Source organism: Notothenia rossii (genome assembly GCF_949606895.1).
Source record: "Notothenia rossii genome assembly, chromosome: 2".
Classification (NCBI taxonomy): Eukaryota; Metazoa; Chordata; class Actinopteri; order Perciformes; family Nototheniidae; genus Notothenia; species Notothenia rossii.
Window position 1 is genome coordinate 90,352,335 of NC_136904.1, and position 22,937 is coordinate 90,375,271.

The 22,937-nt window shown below is 40.3% G+C and overlaps 1 protein-coding gene and 1 long non-coding RNA gene across 9 annotated transcripts in view; one reads left to right on the forward strand and one right to left on the reverse strand.

Moving 5' to 3' along the window:
- Nucleotides 1–22,937, reverse strand: part of LOC307026795 (mitogen-activated protein kinase kinase kinase kinase 4-like) — a 110,494-nt gene that overhangs the window by 19,857 nt on the left and 67,700 nt on the right. For 3 of the 8 annotated variants that reach the window (XM_079662392.1, XM_079662387.1, XM_079662389.1), the window contains 11 exons: nt 22,596–22,668; nt 21,946–22,156; nt 19,132–19,293; nt 18,655–18,741; nt 16,400–16,723; nt 14,844–15,014; nt 7,996–8,280; nt 5,863–5,954; nt 2,941–3,098; nt 2,160–2,242; nt 1,357–1,535 (listed from right to left, as the gene is read on the reverse strand). In XM_079662392.1, the coding sequence (XP_079518518.1) occupies nt 1,357–1,535; nt 2,160–2,242; nt 2,941–3,098; nt 5,863–5,954; nt 7,996–8,280; nt 14,844–15,014; nt 16,400–16,723; nt 18,655–18,741; nt 19,132–19,293; nt 21,946–22,156; nt 22,596–22,668 (1,825 nt within the window). The remainder of the gene's footprint in view (nt 1–1,356; nt 1,536–2,159; nt 2,243–2,940; nt 3,099–5,862; nt 5,955–7,995; nt 8,281–14,843; nt 15,015–16,399; nt 16,724–18,654; nt 18,742–19,131; nt 19,294–21,945; nt 22,157–22,595; nt 22,669–22,937) is intronic. The other 5 variants (XM_079662388.1, XM_079662391.1, XM_079662390.1 and 2 more) reach the window with 5 other exon arrangements.
- On the forward strand, nt 1,415–2,930 carry LOC307026845. The gene is made up of 3 exons (XR_013804464.1): nt 1,415–1,549; nt 1,664–1,803; nt 2,198–2,930. It is a non-coding gene; the product is annotated as an uncharacterized lncRNA (long non-coding RNA).

Sequence of the window (22,937 nt, forward strand, 5' to 3'; positions counted from 1 at the left end):
ATATGTATTTTAAGTGTCTGCTGTTTTAATAATCCTTAAAGGACCCATGTCATACTTTTCCGGTTATGACCCGTCCCCTTGTGTGTTATGAAGGTTTGTCTGCATGTAAACAGTCTGCAGAGTCACAAACCCTCAAAGTACACCCTGTAGCGAGTACAACTCTAACAAAGAGAAGACCTGTCTATGCTGCCCCAGAACGCCTCGTTGGAGATTTCTCTTTTTCCATTGTTTACTTCTTGGGTGTAGTGACGTATTTCGGGTATAGTGACATAACGTAACGTAACGGCTCCGCAGATTGGACCAATCCGCGGAGCCGTTACGTTGCGTCCACGGAGCCGTTACGTTTGGACCAATCCGCAGACTTCCTCAGACACACACACACACTCGCCGGGACGTTGCGCGGCTCGCTGCTGCGAGGAGCGGGACACTGTGAGCTGGCTCACTGGTGTGGGGTCGGCGAGACATCAAGACACCACGGAACTCAGCCTGGGCACACACACAAACTCCCAGCCAGGCTGCGGGTGTGTGTGTGTGTGTTTCGGGCTGGGTTTCGCTGTGTCTCGTTGTCTCGCAGACGTCCACTGGGCTCACAGGGAGGGGGGCGGGGGGGCCAACAAGCCGTTTAGGACAGAGAGTGAATACATATACTATACAGAGATGCTGTATGAGAAACCAATGTGAGTTTGGAACATTGAACAATATAAATCTATTCTAGTAGACCTCAACAATGGAATTATGATCAGTAGAAATGGCCATGACATGCATGTGACCTTTAAAGCCACAAAAGGCTAAAGGGACCAGTGCTGCATGTTCAAAATAGGACTTTGAAGCTACAAATTAGCACAGATTAAAACTTCTTTATATGTATGAATGAAAGTCATTTTACAACTTGCCATATTTGTTATATTCCATTTTTTTTTTTATTGTTTTAAATATCATATTTCTGAAACATTTGGTATTTGGTATTGTTATTAAATTATTTAAAATAAGTCATATGTAAAAAAAAAAACTTTTGGCTGGTTATTTAGTTAGTTGTAATATTTCTTAAATCCACAAAAAGTTAAAGCAACTTCTGTCTCATTTTCAACATAGGACAAAAAAGCACAGATTCAAATACATTTGCACCCTACTGAAAAACATGACATGTTAACATTTTATATAACTTGCTAACACATTATCTAACAATACAACACATATTTCTTGACAACAAAATAATAACAAGGCAAGAAAGAAAATATTTAGTTCTTCTTACTTGCTTCTCAGGGCTTCAGTAGATAAACAAATGTCAACAAATCCCTAAACTGATGACTAGTGTCACAAAGTGTGTGTGAGATCAGAGGTTAAAGTTGTACATACACAGCTTTGGAGTCCTCCGGGCCAGAGGTCGACTCTTCACCGCCCTCCTGGTCCACCTCTTCATCATCATCTTCATCAGTGGTGTCTGAATCATCGCTGGAGGATGAATAATCTGTCACTTTATTGGGGGGGCGAACGTCATCCACTGCACGAAGCTCTTTGGCCAGAGCCGTCAGGTCCTAAAGGTCAGGAGGTGAGAGGTGAAAATGACTTCAACATTTTATCTCATTGATTGATGTCGATTCTGGGCATTTTATACACGCGCCGTTTGCTTAAATGTCACATTCGGTTAATCTTCCTTTGAAAGAAAGTAGCAGCCAGGAAACAGAAAGCTGCAGGAAAGGGAAGAGGGGTTATCACCAGCCAATGAGAAGCCAGCGTGAGAGCAGCAGAGCCGAGAGATGAGGCGAGGAAAGAGATGACTGTCGGACCTTCAAGCCACCGAAGGTAAGGTTAGTGAATTCATTTGAATAAAGCCACAGTTATTAGAAGCTTGAAAAAAGTTAATTGAGGTTAGAGAAGGCATGAGTTATAAGATGGCCGCCGCCCAGGCAGGAAGACCAGTGGAGAGAAAGCAAAGCGATAAGTGCAGGAAACCCAAAGACTTCATTTCACCAAGTCACTCTATTGGATGAGGAGCCGATCACATGACACAGTCCAAACCAGCCAGTTTAATATCATTCACACAAGGAGATCAAATCCAGCTTTCAAACAAACCCAAACCACGTTATGATGACTACACACACACACTACGTCTAACTCTACCCCTGCTATCGAGCTACAGCACTAGCTTTGAGTCTCACCGCCGGTCTGATCTTCTTCTCCTCTGGTTTTTTCCCAGCATTCTCTGGCCGCAGGAGGGGAGAACCCTCTGATTTGGAGGAGGCTGAAGGAGGAGATCAGTAAATTACATTAAATGTCAAATTCCAAATGTGTATGCATGTTATCCATTGAACCATGGACATCTAAATCTATTTTTAAATTGTAAGATGGTTGAGTTCATTTGAAGCTAATGTAACCGCATTATAAATAAAATCAAAAGTTTTTTAAACTAAATACCTTGGTTTCTTATTTTCTAAGATCACATTGTTCTGTTGTCTTACATAACACACTTACAGTAAGTATTGATATTTATTTTCTCTTGTATTTATTTACATTACATTTGTAACAACAGAAAGTAATCAGTTACTTTTATACTTTGTAACTTACTGATGACATTTGTTACAGGTAACTAAGTAGTAACCCCCTCCCAACCCTTTTTTAAAATGTTATATTTTCACTAAGCTTGTGTTGCTCCTGTACAGCTGACTAGCTTTAGAAGTGGTGTTTCAGTTATTTTGTCCACCTCCTTATAATACACTTAAGTATCAAATAAGTATTGATATTTATTTTCTCTTTGCATTTGATATATGGGTAATCCAAAAGTTACAGAAAGTAATCAGGTTACTTTTATAATTTGATACTCAGATTAGGTTCCTGATGACATTTTTTTACAGGTAACGAGTATTCATAACAAAATACATTTTGAAAGTAACCCTCCCTCCCTAAGTGCTGATTGGTCAACATGTGTGTGTTTGGACTCACAGCGAGCCCTGAACCTTTCTCCAGAGCCGCAGTGAGACCCGGGCTTAGAGCTGGAGTTACTGGAGCTGCTGGAGGAGCTGGAGCCTCCGCTGTTATTACCGGTCGTTCTGGGAACCAGTTTCTCCACGCGCTCCCACAGCAGCCGAGGCTCCGGCGCACTGCGGGGCCAACAGGCAACAGAGTTAGCGATGGAGACGTAGAAGAGACTTTTCTTACTATGTGACTTTTAAAACATTGGGTCGCTTTTTTTTTCTGACAATAACTGATATACATTTTCGATTTAAAGGTCACCTATTATGCAAAATCCACTTTTTCATGTATACATCAACATGTGTGAAGAGATTCTGAAAGTTTCAGAAACAAAGATTCTCTCTCTTTTTGTCCTGATCCATTTCTATAAAAACCTCTCTGAAAATGAGCTGATCAGATTTCGGCCACTTTATGATGTCATAACGATGTTTTGGCTTGTGTAACCATTAGCCAATCAGCAACCAAGGTAACCCCCCCCCGACACCTTATCATCTGAATCTCCTCCTAGAGCACCATTGAGTTCTTTGTAACCAAATCTCTCTCAGAGGGGCGTGGGGAGGGGCTCCTTATTTTCATCTAAAGTAACAGACAGAGAATCAGCACTTTGGAAACAGGGCTGAAACAGAGGGGATTATGGGTAATGCTGCAATGATCTGTTTCGTGTTTCAGCCAAACTGAGACATGTTCTGTATGTATCTGAGACCTATAATATATTAATGAAAAACAGTATAATAGGGGAACTTTAATAGGTGCTTAAATAATTAAAAAGTGAAGCAGAAATTGAAAAAACCCTGCCTAATAATGGCCATTTAGACTATATTTAAAGTGGACCTATCATGCTATATTTGAATAATATAGTGTAGGACCATACCTATATAAGGCATATTTATACTTTTTATTTTTCAAAATACCAAACAGATAATGCATTTTAGCCATTCCTCATTTCGCTCAATTTAACACTGTCTTTGCATGGGCTGATTCTGTGAGAACAGCACCATCTACAGGCCTGGCATATGTACTACAGCGTCTCCAGTGCTTTCCAACGTCAATGTCCGTGGCTGTCTCCTCCTGATTGGTGGAGTTGGCCCAATAGCCGTAGCGCCACTTCTGTGACGTCACAGAAGTGTTCAAATCTGGATCAGTCTGTATCAGATCCGTTGCAGCCCCTTTTTAAGAGATATGGGTATGGAGGAAAATAGAGAGGGTTGTGTTTTGTGACACTTGGTGAGTTCCCTGGAACACCGGGGACACATATTCATGTATAAAAGTCGTACAAGAGTGCATTTTGCATGATAGGTGCCCTTTAAAGTCCACGATGAGGAACACAAATGTGCTAAATCGCGGCGAGTTGTAAATTAAGAACAGACAATATTTTGTTCTTAAGAAAAACAAAGTACAGCACCCCAGGGAGCAAGATGCCACACAGAGACTCTCATGAGACGACTTACTGTAAGGCTTGCAAATAGGAAACTTTGCATGTGTGTTTGAGCACATTCACACAGTTACAGGAATATCACAAGGTTAGACAGCTAGCTGTGTTACATAAACCCTCCCACACAACTCCATAAACAAAGACTACAGCAGCGCACAGAGGGGAGACTGGGTTCACTGATTTAACTCTCTCACACACACACACACACACACACACACACACACACACACACACACACACACACACACACACACACACACACACACACACACACACACACACACACACACACACACACACACACACACACACACACACACACACACACACACACACACACACACACACACACACACACACACACACACACACACACACACACACACACACACACACACACACACACACACACACACACACACACACACACACACACCTCTCTTAACGTGTGTGTGTTAAATCCATCTCTGAACAAGGCAAGGGTTTGTTTTCGCAGTCTTTTCTTAAAGTTATTTTTGTATCTCTTTTATATTACATAGTTAAAAACAGCAGACTGGTTTCACACTGCTTCACACACTTAAGAAACACTTTTCCACTGAAGGCTACAGACACATTTACAAATTGACACTGACTTTGAACCTGCATCATTTTAGAGGTGAATATCGTACATTTGACTATATTTATTTTAACCCTCACAGTTACTTTGTACATATAAAAACACATGATATTCTGATATGGTATCATGCAGTCCTCTACTGCTAACCTACACTGTATTTCTAAATTATACTATCTAAATACTATCTACATTTGGTCCATATTGACCAACTACAACACAATGAAAGCAAAATACTCTTACATGTATAAAAACAGGATAAAAAATAAGCATCTTATACTTAAAACTGTGGAAAGATCCAATACTTCTGTTCTTTATAGTATTCTGAAATGGGCCATTATGCAGGAGTACTTTCTGTACTTTAAGTACATTTTACACTTAAGTGGAATTTTGAAATCACGACCTTTAATTGTAGTGAAGTATTTCAAGGCCATAGTATTTGTACTTTCACTTAAGTTAAGGATCTGAGCACTTCTTCCAACACTGAAAGGCAGCGGAGTCCCACAGGGCAGTATCCTGGGTCCACTAAATAAATAAAGTGTTTTCATCCACGAATGAATACACATGTTAACAAATGATTCGTATTTATATTGAAGAATCCCATACCAATACATGCTCATATTTGTATATCCTACATTTTTGATATTGCAAAAAAGACTTTTATCAAACCTTGAAGAATGTACTTAACTGGTTCTTTATAAGTGTTGTACTAAGAATCATAAATGTTTTAATAATCCAAAATCTATTATATCCATGCACACATCAGGCATGTTCCCTTATTAAACTCCATTCCTACTTCAATAGAAACACAGAATTAAAAGCACATCAGAGGCATCAGGTCCGTTACCTTGCAGCGGGACGGGGCACAGCATGGCTGCCGTGATGAGGCGAGTCTCGCCTTGACAACACCGGGGACCTTGAAGTAGTCCTTACAGGAACCTTGTTTGATAAAGACAGTGACCAGCTCACACGTAAACACACTTGTAATGGGCTTGCAAGTGCACCGAAAAAATTAAATACACACAAAAAATACGTGACTCTGCACATAAAACCTTCTGTAAAGACGTTGAAGTCGTAGCATCACAACAAGCCTCGTTGACACCATCGTGCTAAAGGACTCCAGAGTAGTTGCTAACTCTTACGCTGCATTCATATTCAAACTCAAATTTGTTCAAGTCTTTTGCCTTAAGAGGGTCATTTTTGCAAAACGGGAATACCTGCTTGCAAAATCAAGAGACTACAGTACTTCATTTAACTTGTGCACCGTAAACCCCAGGTTCTCTTCAAGTGTTTTCTACCAACTAAAGCCTTCATCTCCACCGACCACGACCCACAGCACCAATGTGAAACCAGGCCATCACACCCATAGCCTTAACTCCACTGCTTCCAAAGGTGCATGTACATTTAGTAAAGCCCAAGCAGAACATTTGGTAGCATCCAAAGCTCGATACAAGCAAAGCAGAGCAGAAAGTAATTTCCAGTCAAAGCAGCCATCATCATTTAGTATAGCATTAGCAGCCATTATTATGCTTTTTTTAGAACAGGCAAAATGAAAAAGATGTGGACTGATGGTAATGAGGAAATCCATCCTTCCTTAGTGACATGCTTCTTCTTTATTGCAAGACTAAAATGACTCTTGTGCAATTAACATTAACAATGTATTTGATGTCTTTACAGGGTTGTAGTTCAGCTTGGAAGTGTATAACACAAGGTGTCTTTTACTAACTTTGGCTCTGTAAAATGAACATATATAAATAACTTCCCTACTCTTTAGGAGTCTGGCCACCCAAATGTGTGGGTTTACCACATTCACAGCCTTTCTGTCCATCCTATACTTAGCACGCTATACATTTAGGTGGGAAAACTGTTCTAAAAGCAGCTCTCTCCTCCTTTGGTAATTTTCTCTTCTTCTGTAGTTTTTTTAGGCCCTTTTGTTGCCGTGCAGACAAAATAAGTCTTGAGAAGGAAGATTAAGAAACACGACACAGATTTTGTGTTACCGGCCACCCGGGGATGGATTCAACCCCCTGTTGTGTTTTATAATTAAAGCAAGCTACCTTTCTTTTTTTCATTAAAGATTCACACCCACAGAGGGACTTCCTTTTCCCTGGATATTCTGCATATCAGGGGAAATAGATTCAAAACAATGTGTGATTTTCTCAGAAACGCTAAGGTAGCCCTTCTCTTTTCAGTATTTAGTCAATGTGGATTTAATTTAAAAAATCGATTACGCTCCTACAAGCTTTATTCTGCAAAATCCAATAAATGAATTAGTGGTAGGATAAATAATCAGGCAGAGGGTGGGAAGCTATTAAAGTACTGAATTCAACAGTTCGGGATAATGAAAGATTGATGTCTTGCAGAGGTGGGAAGTAGTGGAGTACAAATACTTCGTTACTGTACTTAAGTACATGCTTCTGATATCAGTACTTTACTCCACTACTTATTTTTCTGACGACTTTTTACTTTGACTTCTTAAATGTTGAACACAAATACCTGTACTTTCTACTTCTTACATTTTCCAAACAGGCTGGTTCCTTTAGTTTGAATGTGTGTTTGGTGGCGTGATCATTATTATTTAGAGTCATTGCGTGCCTATTGATTTGAACACGATCCGTGTATCCATCATTTCCTGGTCTTCTCTAAAGAAGAGGGACCAATGAAAACGTTGTCATGTTGCCGTTGTTCAGCATGGAAACATTCATTAGCTAACAATGACATTATTGTTCTATTAATATAAAGGGAGGTCAGGTACTCTTTAAAACAGCTGCTAGTTATGGGTACTTTTTACTGAAGTACATTTCAAACACCATACTTCTTTACTTTGACTTGAGTAAAGAGGTTTAGTCAGTACTTCTACTTTTACCAGAGTATTTTTAAACACAAGTATCTGTACTTCTACTTGAGTAAAAGATGTGTGTACTTTTGCCATATCATCTACTACTTCCAGACTACACCAACTTTTCGTCACTGTCCTTACCCGGGGCGGCATCTCCTCTGAAGGGGCCGTTTCATTGGGCCTATGCTGGGGTTTGGGTTGTGGGTCAGTGCGTGCAGGCGTTGAAGATGATGATGGTGATGAAGATGGAGGGTGATGGTGGGGTTCCTGCTTGTTGTTGTTGTTGCGGAAGTGAAGGTTTTCAAAGCTAGAGGGGAGCGGCTCGCTGAAGGAGTGCGGCCGCGACACGAGAGGCGGGGCGGACGCGATGGAGTTTGACGAGTTCACGCTTCCGCTGCTCTTTAAAGCAGCCAGGTGGGAGCGGACCTTACGGACAACAAAAACACAGCGGGGGAGGAAGGGTCAGTCTGCATGCAGTGCGTAAAAGAGAGGGGCTTCTGGGTATCTTTAGGGGTTTGTCAGATTTGAGCCATACAGGAGCCTAACACTGTTCCCTGAGGAATGCCTACTGTAAGTGAAAGCTTTGGGAAGTCCACAGGATAGTGTTCGAGTTACATTTTTAAAGCAAACACAGTTTTTTTTGTCTTATAAATCAGATATCAACCTACTGAATTCAAAATAAGAGATGTAAAATAAAGAAGAATTAAAGGAAATTCAGGTAGTTTGTCTACCTATGCTATATTGTTTTTGTATCTTTGAAAGTGTATTGTAATGTTTTAATCCTGCGAGTAATCCCCTTTTTGAAATGTAACAGTAATCTGATGACACTTTTTTTATGTAACTGTTAGTGAATACAGTGACTTTTTTTGTTGTATCTTGTAACATGTAATCTGTTACTCCCCAAGCATAGCAATAAATGTGTTTAAATGGTTCCTGACTCATTATTAAGCAGAAGAGCAATGAGGACCAGAATTGTAAATCACTGCATTAGAGCTGAAATGGATTTTTTATTTTATTCCAACCTTATGTCTGAGTCTCTTTTACATTAAAGTCACGACAGCAGCCTCACTGACCTGTAACATTTCAATCCTCTATCACCTTCAACACTGAACAAGTCTGAATTGAATGCCGTCAGATTAATTTAAAAGCTGCAGCAGCACATCGAAAGAGATTAAATGCTCATCTTCTTCTTCAGAGCTGTGTAATAAATCTATCACTTAACTATAATCTCTAAATGTTCAAACATGCCAACATGAGGGCTTATTAATTACAAATACCCAGCAACACACTTAAAGTACGGCATGAGAGGTATTAGACCCGACGTTATGTCTTGTTGCTTAATGCTTACTGACAGTTGAAAGGTATACATTCACTCTTATTCATAATTTAGTTTTTGATTTATTGGTAAGAGAATCATGTATGTATGTTTGTATGGTACTACATACGTTGGTTTCTTCTTTTTAAGTTCACATTGTTCTATTTTCTTATAATACACTTGAGTAAAAAACATCTCATAGATATTTCTTTATTTTCTTGTCTGTGTATTTGCATTGCATTTGATGTTGAGGTAATCCAAAAGTAACAGAAAGTAATCAGGTTACATTACTTATTTTTTTACATGTTACAAGTAGGGTTGCAAAGGGACGAAACATTTGGGGCGGAACATTTCCGGTACATTTCCATGGGAAGTTAAGCTGGGGAATTTTGGAAATATTCCATATTGGAAACTTTCCATGGGAATTAATGGGAACTAACTGGGAATTGAGGGTAATGTAATCGAAATGTATCATTTTATTTTTGAAATGAGCCGTTGCGACTTCCGACTGATTTCGATAGAGCGGGTAACATATGAGCACAGCCCTCTGTGGATGTCAGCATGAGCAAGAGAAAAGTATCTGAGGAAAATCGTGTTTTCCAAGTAAAGTGGGAGAAAGAATATATTTTCACTAAATTCAGGGGTAAACCACAATGTGTAGTATGTTTACAGACTGTTGCTACTACTAATTTGTGTGTGTGTGTGTGTGTTCATGTGTGTGTGTGTGTGTGTGTGTGTGTGTGTGTGTGTGTGTGTGTGTGTGTGTGTGTGTGTGTGTGTGTGTGTGTTCCAAGTGAATCTGCGGCCCCCTGGTGGCCAGTACATAAATGATGTGGCCCCCACCACCATCCAAGTTGCCCATCCCTGCTGTAGGGGGTGTGGTCTCTATAGCCATGCAGTAAGCAGTGTGCTATGTGCATGTGATTGAGGAATGGCATGGATATTCAAGTGTACTTGAATGGCATCTGTTTGTTTTAGTCAAGATTATGCTCAAATATACTTTCCCCAACTACATTTAAATTCCCTATCAAGAGCCGACCTTCCATTTTGAAAATTCCCAGTTTATTCCCATGGAAAGTTTCCATCTTTGAAAATTCCTGGAATTTTGCAACCCTAGTTACTAGTAATTGTAACTGGACTCATTTTTTTAAGTAACCCCTTCCAACCATCGTTGATGCACAGCTTTGTTGAAAACTCAATTATAATCCAGGTCAGTTACATCTGCTATTTATTAGACTTTTGCAATGGAGGTAGTTTAGGTAAAGACTCAGAAAAAGTTAATGCGTTTTTGATCAAAATTGTATTTCCAATTGTGGATTTCTTTACAAGGTAGCCTTGTAATACGCAGGATAACTGTCAGGGCCTTGCATCACCATCGCTGTAACCCATTACATGAACACATGGAATAAAGCATTGATTTGACTTTTAACTTGACTCAAACTACAGAGGAGGCATTTAAACTACCGTGGTGTTTGTTTGCATGGAAAACTTGACCTATTGGCTTCAGAGGATTTTCAGAGTTTTAATTTACGGCTCCAAATCATGACACAACCCCTAAATATACCACATTTACAAAGAAGGAAGAGAGAAGGAATAATCTCAAAATCCAAGTACACACAAATGTCATGTCATACTTTTGATTTCTGAGAGAACAGGGAGAAAACAAAAGTTAAAAAGCAACACAAATAGGAGGCAGTGAATGAAGAGACAAATGTAGGTGAGACTCTTATTGTTGACTCATTCCCAATTAATAATCATCCTTAAATACCTTTAAGGGAATGACCTGGTTCAGCTATAGTGCCTTTGTGTATTCAAGTTGTAGTTGTAATCAAAGACTATGTGGTACATCTCTAACAAAGAGGAGACTTCAGGTGTCATCCAATTACATTCATTACTGTAAGGATGCTTTCAATATCCATTCAAAGGAGAGGAGTATTTCCCGAATAATACTATATTAAACAATACATGTAACTTCAAGGCATTTTAAAACTTGACGAATACATGCAATACTTAATCTGCCTTGATTAAAATGTAGTATCTCATCCATTGTTATTTACATTAACACTTATCTTTAAATAATGTTTCAGATGAGTCAACATGAGTTTCACCAATTCTAGTCCACAGGAAGTTTAAAGCTTCACCACCGTCGCTAAGCATGAGGATGAATTGTGTAAATAAAGCAGGATTAAAGGCCGGCATGCAAACATACATGTAAGCAAAACCAAATTCAGGTCAGACCACATGCACGCAGTCACAGCACGGCAAAGAAAGCTTGAGATTTGAACTCTGGAGGACACTTTGGCCCAATTCCAAACTGATCCTGACAACCTTTCCGTCTCAACTACCACGAAACAAAAAGTTATAACAGTTCCTGCTTGAGAGAGTGGAGTTTGTCCCAAAGCTTGTTCGCTGGATTTACACCCTCCACTGATTCAGCTGTGAGTGTGACTACAGAAAGAGTTCACTCAGTCGCTTAGTGGGAGTGTGTTGGGGTCGGTTTGGAATTGGTCCTTTCTGATCGAGTAGCAGCAGAATCGAGTAGTTTCTGTTGTTTAAATGGAACTGGACATCTTCCACGTTTGATTGCATACGAGATTACGCCAAGACTACAGCTTCTTCCAGCTTGGAAACTAAAGTAGTTCAGTCTGCAGTTTCCAATTTTCTTTAATCAGCACTAATCAGAAGACGTCAGATGAACCCATCCAAGTTTGATTCAGGGAAGTACATGCGTGTAACAAAGTTAAAACACAATGCCACAACTGACTCGCGGTTAATGAGAGAAAACTGATTCCACTTTTAACATAATTGCAAATGCCTAATTAAACACCAGTGAATTACATCATCGCCCTCATTTTACCACGTTACAGCATCATTTGAATTATTTAATCTGTGTGTCATATTCAAAACAGATTGACTTCAATGAACTGTGATTATTCACGCTTAGTGGGTTGAGTCTTTCTCTGGGAAGAAGACTTATGTCTGAGTCACCCTGCAGTAAATCTGGGTGCCCATAAATGATGGATGATTTGAATGAGGAGTTACAGTATGTTCCGATCCCAACATACAAGCAAACACATCGTATAGACGGTCTTTGGGAAAAAGAGAAATAATTACACAGTCAGAGTACGTGCTATTGTTTGCTTTGACGAGTGGGAGGACAACCTGTCAATCAAAGAGTTAATCATGGCAGAGGAATTTATAAACAGGGTTGTTATCGTTTCAATGTTGTTCCTTGTGTTCCTTGTGAGTAGAAACACTCTACAGCTTCAGAAACTATGCAAATACAAAAACTAAATGTGCCGAAACACATGCCGACGAAGGAACATCTTCACCAACTGCACGAAACATGAAAACTTTACTAAAAGCGCTGCATAAACGACACACTGTAAATACCAAACTCTGGCCAACTGTATAATGCCCAAACATCAACAAGTGTGAATCATTTCTTCGTGTCCTGTGGCTTCCGTTGGGTTTTGAGCTTCTTGCAGCGTTTGAATTATGCAGCACTTTTAGTAAACGTTGCGTATATTTCGTGAAGTTGGCGAAGATGCTTCTTCATTTGCCATCGTTTGGGAAACGGCAGTGCGTTTCTCCTAATGGAAATATGTTGGGCCGGTGTAACACGTATGCACCATAGTTTTCTTTTTAGATTAACAAATGAATCCAATCAAACATATGTAATGGCTTGAAGGTCTGAAAATTAGCGTTAACTTGGAGATCAAACGAAGACACACAAAAAGATTGGTGGATTCAAATTGAATCGATAGCAACCCTGAAGTTTAAAGGGTCTTCAAGAAAAGCAGATCCATTATCCAGAGGAAACAACCTGAAAGAGTTGAGAGGAAATCACCTGAAATAGAGAACTTGAATCAGGGTTATTGCTTGGAAGAAAAAGGGAAATACACAGGTCAGCAAATCCAGTTAATAGACATGGAAGGAGCAGCAACATGGAGAGAAAGCTACAAGCAAGATTGGAAACACAAGGCTTTCACTTGCCTCAATGCAGGGAAGGCTGCCAAGTGAATGACAGCACCGTAAATCCATTTGCTTTTCCCAAGGCCAGCATTATCGGGAAATGTGCATCCACACTCAGCATCTTCTAAACAATATCAAATGCAAGCCTTTCACACCGAAAAAATGCTTTCTACAACCACCAGTTTCAAAAAGGGCTTTACTGTGAATGACTGTATCATCAGACAACATTAAAGGACCACATACATCAAAGCGGATTGTTTTATGGCTAGCATAATCATTATATAGTCGTACAATTACTGCTTTAACTCAAACAGTCCAAATTAAACTTTACTGTCTGAGCCCAGCACATTAACACAAGCTTCAAACAACACCTAGACATTATTTAAATTATTTCTGCATCGTTTCTCACCAAACCTCCAACAAAAAATAATTAAGAGAAAAGAAAAATGAGCTGGTGTAAACCAAACAAAGACTAACCAGTCCGGGGTCAACGTTTATTGTTCATTCATGACACACCCTACCAGGAAGTCTTTAACCCACCAACAACACAACAGGGGTCATTACAGGTCAAATTATATGGAAAGGACATGTACTGTATGTAGGCATCAAACGAACATGTCATATGACCACATGAGCTTTAAAGGCATTTCTCCCACGAGACTCACACTCTCTTCTAGAGCTGCTCAATTAATCGTATTTTAATCGCAATTACGATTTTGGCTTGCAACGGTTATGAAAACAACGTAATTGAAATAAAACGATTTTTTTTTTTTTTTTTTTTTTTGGTTTTTCAGTTGGATTATACTTAAAGTTCAGGGTAATCAACTGTTAAAAACATACTGTTCACTTTTTTTTTTTTCAATAAATTGATGTTTTCAAAGTAAATGGATAATCGTTTTTAATAATCATGATATCAATTATTGACCCAAATAATCGAGATTATGATTTTTGCCTTAATCGAGCAGCCCTACTCTCTTCTCTCTGTTGTGTTGAGGACATTACTAAACACACAGCTCCAGAGTAGAATACCAACAGAAGCACTGATCATTAAGCTATGATAACCACCTCGACCACACATTATCTTTCTTAGGATCCCCATTAGCACAAGCATTAGCATCGGCTCTCTCACTGTGGTCATTACCATACAGACCAAACCATCATATCAACCAACATCTTATGTCACATTGGATTTAGCTTTAGGGTAACATGAACCTCCTTTCTTTTGTGCTTGAGCAAAGAGAGAAAAAAACATCCATATAATCTCTGATGTAACATTTCTGCCACAAATGTTGATAAAGCATTCGTGGATCTCTGCCTGACAGATAACCAACTTTCATCCATGTCTGTTACACTCGTGCTGCTTTATTTGAGCTGCTTGTAATCTGTTGAGATCTTTCCCTGAAGCTCTGGACCAAAATACACAACGGTAACCAAGCAACAGAACCAATGCTTTAAAACACGTCTAGTGATATCTAGCCGACAGACAAACACCTTCACATTAGCACACAACGTTACCAATGCAAACATCAACATTAAACAGGTCGAACAACACCAGAGCGGTGCAGCATAGCAGAATGCAAGGCCCCGTTCGACTTCACACAAACTCCAAATGCTGCCTGTGTCCAAGAGCTCTGAGAGTAAAGAGGAAGGAAGCACTCCAGAGGAAGGAGGGAGGGTGTTTTGAGGACGGTGTGGTTACCTGTGGATCGACGGGCCGGTGCATGGCGGGCGCCTCGGAGGCCGAGCTCCCGTTGGGGTGGGAGGAATCGGAGCGGGGGGGCACCGGAGGCTGCGGGGGTTTGATCTGCGGGGGTTTGATCTGAGCCGCCTGGGGAGAGCCCTGGATGTTCTTCCTGTACCGATCATCAGACTACAGAGGACAGACAGACGCATTAGCAGTGGTTTAGAGCAGAGCTTGAGCTGGTCGCCATTCTACAAGAGCCCCCTCACTCATCTGAGATAATTCGCCTACATTTTTTCATGTATTAAACCCTTTGTTATCGTGTTTAACCCAACTGCTCCGAAATGAAAATCACGTGTATAACTCACATTCAATACAAATACATTGAAACTTGAGATGTACACGTAAAACAACTATGTTAAGACTCACTACTTCGTTAGGAAGCCTATAATGTATTTTTCTGAACGGTCACTTTTATCCGTCATATTTGAAAAAGAAACATTGTTAATTTCTGTATGTAAGACAAACGTTGTGAGTGAGGACGTTAAGAAGCGGTTAAACGTTATGGTTAGTGCCGCCGTAGAGACGGTTTCTACCAGCGGTGAATCAAGCACGTCAGAAAGTCATCAGCTGATACAGGAGGAAAAGCAAAGAAAGCACTTCCTCCAGGGCTGCGGTGTTATTGTTGCCACAGTATTCCCACAACCTTGCTAGTAGGACAACGGCACCACAACCAGCACAGAGGGTCATGCATTTCCCATGTGGAGAGACACACATTCACAAAGGTTAGGACACACACCGAGGTCCAGGACCAGCGTTTTTTAGTCTGAAATGTCAAAGTAATCGTTGGCAAGACCTCATTCGTTCCTCAAAGCAAGGTAATCCAATCTACTGTCAATCTGAACATGACTGCTCTTATACTTCTCCCTACTGTAGCTTTCACTGAGCTGCTCTAACTAAATCTTTTGGGCTCTAATTGGATTTGAACTTTTAGGCATTTCAACTGAGAATAATAAAAGTGATTTCAGGTGGCTGCAGATTCAATCACATTTGCAATTAGTGAATCTGATTGATTCCATTATAATGTAATCATCAAATTCATTATATATGAATTGTTAACATCAAATCGGAGATACAGGGTCCTGCTTTTTAAGACTGAAGCATTCTTTTGTGCACCAGCCAATCCTCAAATTAAATCCAAGGTCAAATGTAGGTCAGAGGGTCATGAGCGGGTGTCTCTTCAGTGATCGTGATGTTATGTTGAATGTTTGTTTTCTTTGTAGCTTGTCTTAAATATGTGTCCTTGTTGATATCCAAATGGAGCTGCTGTGATGCGAGAAAAGTGCCAGACTTGATCTTGGTATTATTGTATCGTGATAAAACTCAGACAGAGTGAGGACTTGAGCAGTTAGACAATAAGACCGGTGGTAAACAAGCCAACAAACAGCTAAGTTAGAGCCAATTAGCCCGTCTACCAAGCGTCCACACACCCCACACCAGCAGCTAGCCATCCCCACACGGTGCGAGTGAGTTCACACAAGCAGAGGAAGTGCTCTACAGCAGCGAGGGTTCACCTCTCTGATTGGCTCAGAGTCGGGGGCGGGGTCAGCGACAGGAAGCTTGGGTTGTGCAGTTCTCTCCAGACTGGGATTTTGAACCGTCGTTTCAGAGGCAGCGCTCTGTGGTTGTTGAGTTGTCTCCGGCTCAGAGCTCTGCAGGGGCTTCACCCCCTCGTGCTCCCCGCTCTGGGGGGGTTTGGAGCTCTGCTGCTGGGAGGATTTGTTACCATCCAGGCTGGGGTTTTGCTGGAGGGACAGCAGGAAGGCCTGCTCCTGCTGCAGCTGCCTCTGGAGCTGCTGGGCCTGGCGCTGCTCCTCCAGCTCCCGCCATTTATTCTCCTGAGTAACAGGAGGGGGCAGGTTGAACCAGAACCTCTGACAGGAAAAACCTCCTGGGATCCCGACACATTCCTCCTACCTGCAAGAGTCTCTAAATCCACCTGGTCTTCATGAGGGAAGTAAACATGTTCACCTTTCTATTGTATGATAGCAAGAGCGCTACAACGGCCCATAAAACTTGTAGCGAGAAACGCACAGCACTTAAAAAAAAAAAGATACAAGTATAAAAACATAAATGTGTTTTCTTGATTCCACAGGACCACAGGTCACTCTGAAGGAGGGAAGAGGAGTTATTACACGGCTTAGATGAATACGCGATTCTGATTGGTCAATTTAAACATTCCAAAGACCGTTGCTAGGGAGAACACACTGTTGCTAAGGAGGACACTCTGAACATACAAAACACTGCAAATAAAATACGAAAAACTCTGCAAGAAGCTCAAAACACAATGGAGTCAAGGGGGACATTAAAAAGTGACGCACACAGCTGGGACCAGGTTGTTGTTGGCGTTCGTTCGGGGATTATAAAGTAGGCCAACTGTCAAATGTTGTAGGTTAGCTACGTTAGCTAGCTAGCTTAAAGAATATCTGCAATGATATCGGAAGGAACCATGTGATCACATTGTTTAAATAAGCCAATTAAAGATACACTTTAGGAAAGTTTCCAGTGACTTTATAATCTCCAAACGTCAACAATCCCATCTGTGTGCATCACTTTTTAGTGTCCCCTGGTTTCTGTTGTGTTTCCATCTTCTTGCAGCATTTCATTTACGCATTTCTTTTATTAAACGCTACACATGTGATGTCGAGTCGGGGAAGACGTTTCTTCATATGCAGGTCTTTTCGCACATTTGTGTTTTTTTATTTGGATTGTTTTTGAAAGTCCAGCACAAAGGTGTTGGGCCGTTTTAATGCATTTGTACATGTTGGCCACTTTACCCTTCCCTTTCATATACAAAAGTAATCGTTTCCGGGAGAGTCTTGCTCTAACCCCCTAAAACTAAAGCAACATAAGCTTATGGGGCAAATGTCCAAGTGCACATCTGGTAGAGCAGTTAGCTTTCAACCTCTGAATTATTATGAGACGAATGATTATTATAATTGACGGATTGCCAGAAGCTTCATCTAAAGTATGAAGCGCTTGTTAAACGAGATATTAAAGATTTGTTCTCGTTAATGTGGCCTAAGAAATGTTTGACTATTGAAAGTGTGAAAACCAACAAACCATGATGTGAAGGAAACTTGTTTTATTTTTTAAAGCTAGAGTTTATGAATGGTGAGTGTGTATGAACCGGGGAGTCAGCCAATAATAAAGTGACGGTGTGAAACCTGGAAGTGAAGACATGAGGGCTCATATCCTTTCATTATTCCAGTATCCTCTGTATCCCCTAAACAGCAGCTGAAAACATGAAGTCATACAAACCACCGAAATATCCCACATAAGAAACATCTGGAACGAAATCAGGGGAAACCCTCTCTTCCAGCTGGACCACTAGCTTCCTGGTGACGACATCACTATCACTACGGGCCTGTAAACATCCCCACTAACAGAAAGAAACCCTGACGTTCTTATTACGCTCTGACCTCATTTGTTAAAGGCTCCCCGCGGATCGACATAAGTTAGTCCCAAAAACATAATTCAGTCAGATCGAAAGGAAAAGTTTGTGCAGCAGAGGAATTATAAGTAGCTGCATTAAGACTTTTAACAACCCGTGAGCTGTGGAGACATTAAGAATAATCACTTGGGACTGAAAAGCGGATGGAAATAACATTAAGGGAATATTTAAGATTTACAGAGGCAAGTGGGAAAGAGAGAAGAAACTATTTAAGTAGAGAATAAGTGTTAAAGGAGTATGAGTCGCCAATACTTAAAAAACCCAGAAGGTTATATTATATTGAGGCAAACTGCGGTTTCGAGTGAGGCGACTCACCAGCAGCATGGCCTGTTCGTGCAGCAGCTGCTGCTGCAGGATCTCAAGGTGCTTCTGCTCCTCCTCCAGCTGACGACGGATATACTCCTGTCAATCAAACACAGAGCGTGTTTATTAGCTTATATCGCCTTTCCAACCCAGGTTAGATTTAAAGGGGCCCTAGTCTGGTCATTTATAGGTTTTTGTATTTAGTGTCTCTACTGGGACATGTCTCCATACTTTAATGGAGCTCTTTTTCTTCTCATACTGCCTGTGCTGCAGCACCTCTTTTCACCCTCTGTCTGAAACCAGAGCCCAGTCTGCTCTGATTGGTTAGCTGGCTAGCACTGTTTTGATTTGTCAACGGATTAGAGATGTCCCGCCCTCTATCACGTTCAATGTTTTGGAGCACGAGTGAAATAGTGATGTCACTATGCGTACTTTAAAAAAACAAAAATCCACTTTTTGAACAAAGCAACCTCTTGATTGTTCCCTGACCTGCTCTCGGTCGGCCCTCCTCTTCTCCTCCTCCACCCTCCTGCGCTCCTCCTCCTCCTTGCGGCGCCGCTCCATGTCCTCCACCCGTCTCTTCTCGTCCTGCTCGCGGCGCCGCTGCTCGCGCTCCTGCTGCCGCCGCATCTCACGCTCACGACGTTGTTGCTGTGGAGACGAGGACGAGAGTTAACGGAGAAACCGGTCAACCTACCTTTTTGTGTAGCCACCAGGGCTGTACCCTTCACAGGTTCATAAAGAAATCAGATTACTGTTACATTTCTAAACAATGGGGATTACTAGCACGATTATATTGTAGGTAGAAACCTAAAACGATCATCATCCTCAAGTACTCAAAGCAAATCAAAGATGTGATTAGAGTAGGGATGTAACAATATATTGAATATCGCGGTAAATATCTCTCAATACCGTCGGTCGTGAGACTGACGCGATTTTTTTAAATAATTTTTTTTAATTTAAGTTTATTTTTCAATATCGCGATAAATATCGTACAGTGGACTTTTTATCGAGATATTATCGTACCGTGAGTTTTTGGTATCGTTACATCCCTAGATTACAGTGGTATTGTTAAACCAGCTAAGCAGGCTTGGGGACTAACGGATTACATGTAATGGGTTTAGAAAATCAGGATACAAAAAAAGGTAACTGTATTCCCTTACAGTTACATATCAATAATCACATTACTCTTACTTTTCTAAACAATTGGGGATCACTAGGCGGATTACAGTGTTCCTAAAAACCTAAAAATATCATATAGTGTGTGTTGTAAAGGATCAGATGTTGTCTCTTCTCTGTCAGCTGTTCTGTTCTGTGGGATAATACTTTAAGAGTGAATCTATACTTGTACTTTCTTTGCTTCATTTGTTCTGTTTTTAATTCAGCAGGTGAACCTATCATAAAATAGTGTGTGTGAGCTTAACTGTGTGTTAAACTAAAACGGAGAATTTTCTGTCAGCTCACATTTTATTTTTGAATAAGCAACGTATATTTTAAGGTCTTTTCTTGTATGAGTAAATACATGCAGACGTGGATGAGCTGAAGTGACAGAAAAAGGTTCAAATGCATTCATGTTTTGAGGATTTTAGATCATTCCTCAAATGGTCCAAACCTGTGCATTTTCAAAACTATTTACATGCAGTTTTGTTGGAAATAAATAAACATAGCAGTATATTTTAAGGTATATACTTGTATGAGAGGTGGACATGAGCTGAAGTGACAGAAAAAGGTTAAAACGTCCCATTTAAAGCTCTGCATTAAAACGATGTTAAGTCTGACAGGCAGTGATCTGACACTCGGCTCTCTAAGAAGACACGATGAAGAAATTAAACTGATTTCTGTCAGTCAGAGTTTTACGTAAAGCTTCGGGACATTAGATTTGGGTTACAGTGTCACATGCACAGCGATATCTCTGTAACATGGCTCGAGCTCAACTCTGTGATTCAAACACGTGCAATGTCATTTATTTATATATTATAAACACATCATACACACACTAAAAATGTAAATACATTTTTTATGTAAATACATTTTAAAAATAAAAGTTTCCAACTAATGTTCATCTAACTCAGGGGTGTCAAACTCAATTTCATCTCGGGCCACATTAGCATCATGGTTGCACTAAAAGAGCCAGTTTTATATATAAGACTATATAAAAATACATATATAAATATTTAATATATATAAAATAAGATATTATATCACATGATTGCCTTTGCATTGGATTATTATCGGATAGGGTAATAACTTCATAATTAACTACGTCTGAAAGCAGAAGTCTAGGGCAGGGGTTCCCAAACTTTTCAGCCCGCGACCCCCAAAATAACAGTGCCAGAAACTGGCGACCCCCTGTTGACGGGGGGGGGGGGGGGGGGGTCCATGAGTGTTTTTTATTGGTTAAGTTAAAAAAAGTTTGATAAACACTGCGCTAGTGGATTGTCAAAGGGGGAGCCTCGTTGCGGGGAAATTATACAGATGGCTAGTCCGCCCCTGAAAATGTCTAAGCAAACGTTATTATTAATAATAATTTATTTTTTTTAATTATAAAAAAAATTAATCCATTTTTTTTTATCAATTTCTTTTTTCTTTTTTTTTCATTTTTATTTTGTAATCATCTCGCAACCCCCACTTTGGGAACCCCTGGTCTAGGGCACATAACTGCAAGTCTCTTCAGTGAGAATGTCACAAAATGATTTAAAAAGAAAAGCCACATTCTGAAAGTGACATTTTGAAAAAAAGTCTAATTTGAGATGCATTGTGGGACATGTAGTTTATGGGCAAGGTGCTTCTGTAAATCTGCATGTAACCGAATAATAAACATATTATATTCTTTCAGAGCTCTAGTGGGGCCACATCGCATGAAGTCACGGGCCGGATTTGGCCAGCGGGCCTTGAGTTTGACACCCCTGAACTGCTTTAAAAACAATAACAATTAATATTATTATTCTCCACTTTCACTGAGTTACATTCAACATAATTATATCTAATATATAAAATCAACCAAATGTTACAATGTTTTAAAAACTTTAACTCTTTAAATGCCAGTATTCTAATATAATGCAGCTGTTTCTTTTGTTTATGAATAGATATTTGTACAATGTTAATCTCCCCAGTGAGACTCACCGCTGAACGAGTCTTACCTAACCTCCTTATTATCTCAGTATACCTGACATTCACTCCCTCTCTAACGTATGACAGGCGGTTAGTGATCACCAAACAATGCCATGTCTTTTTTATGATGCAGCAACACAAACATTTCCCAACTTGGGATCAATAAAGTACTTCTTATTAATCTTCTCTCACCTCCTCCAGCCGCTTCCTCTGCTCCTTCTGCTGCTCGATGCGTTTCTGCCTCTCGGCCAGTAGTTGGCGCTTGTACTCCTCCTGCTCTCGAAGCTGCTGCTCCTGCAGGTGCTGCTGGCGGCGCAGCGCCTCCGACCGCTCCTTGTTCTCCTGCTGCAGCCGGATGAAGTCCCTGCGGAGGGTCGACTCCCCGGGAACGTTCACTATGGAGCTTCAGGGGGGAGGACACGAGAGGCGTGAGCTGCTGTCGTAGCTCTTTAGCGGGTTAAATTCGCTTTACTTTCCAATACGCAAATTATTATTATTTGTATTTGTTTATTCCACACATGGCAGTTATTTTAAAACAAAAGATGTGCACTTTACAAAACATGTATACTTATACTGGTTGTTTATTTTTTTTATAGCGCATGGTGGAAAGGAGCAGGGAGAAGAAATCTTATTCTCCCTGCCCCTGCTTAAAAAAAGAGTAACCATAAAAAAGTAAAATAAAAGCAATATTCTTTCAGTCACAGTTGCTTACAAATCCTGAAACATAAAACCAGAACGAAATCAAAAGTCAACTTCAGACGTCCCGACATCAGGGTGCTGAGGATTTAGTGCAATGCATTAAATAACGAAACGTCTCATATGAGTTGATGATAAATTCTCACCTCGGCTCTCCTTCTTGCTCGTTTGCCTCTTCCTCCTCTTCTTCACTGCCACTGTACTCATACTCCGTCTCATCTGAGGAAACCAAGGAAAAACAACTTAACAGATGAGTAAAAGTCATTCAAACGTTAGACTGTAAACACACACAACGTTCATATTGATTACCGTTTTATTACAAACCAACATTTTGAGACTTTTTTGAGTTGTATTGATATTCTGTACAAATTGTAAGGTCCACTGGGACAAATGTAACACTTGTGATATTGGGCTATATAAATAAACATTGATTGATTGATTATTATTATTATGCGCCGTTTTCCCCCTTCTACTCCAGTAGGACTCGC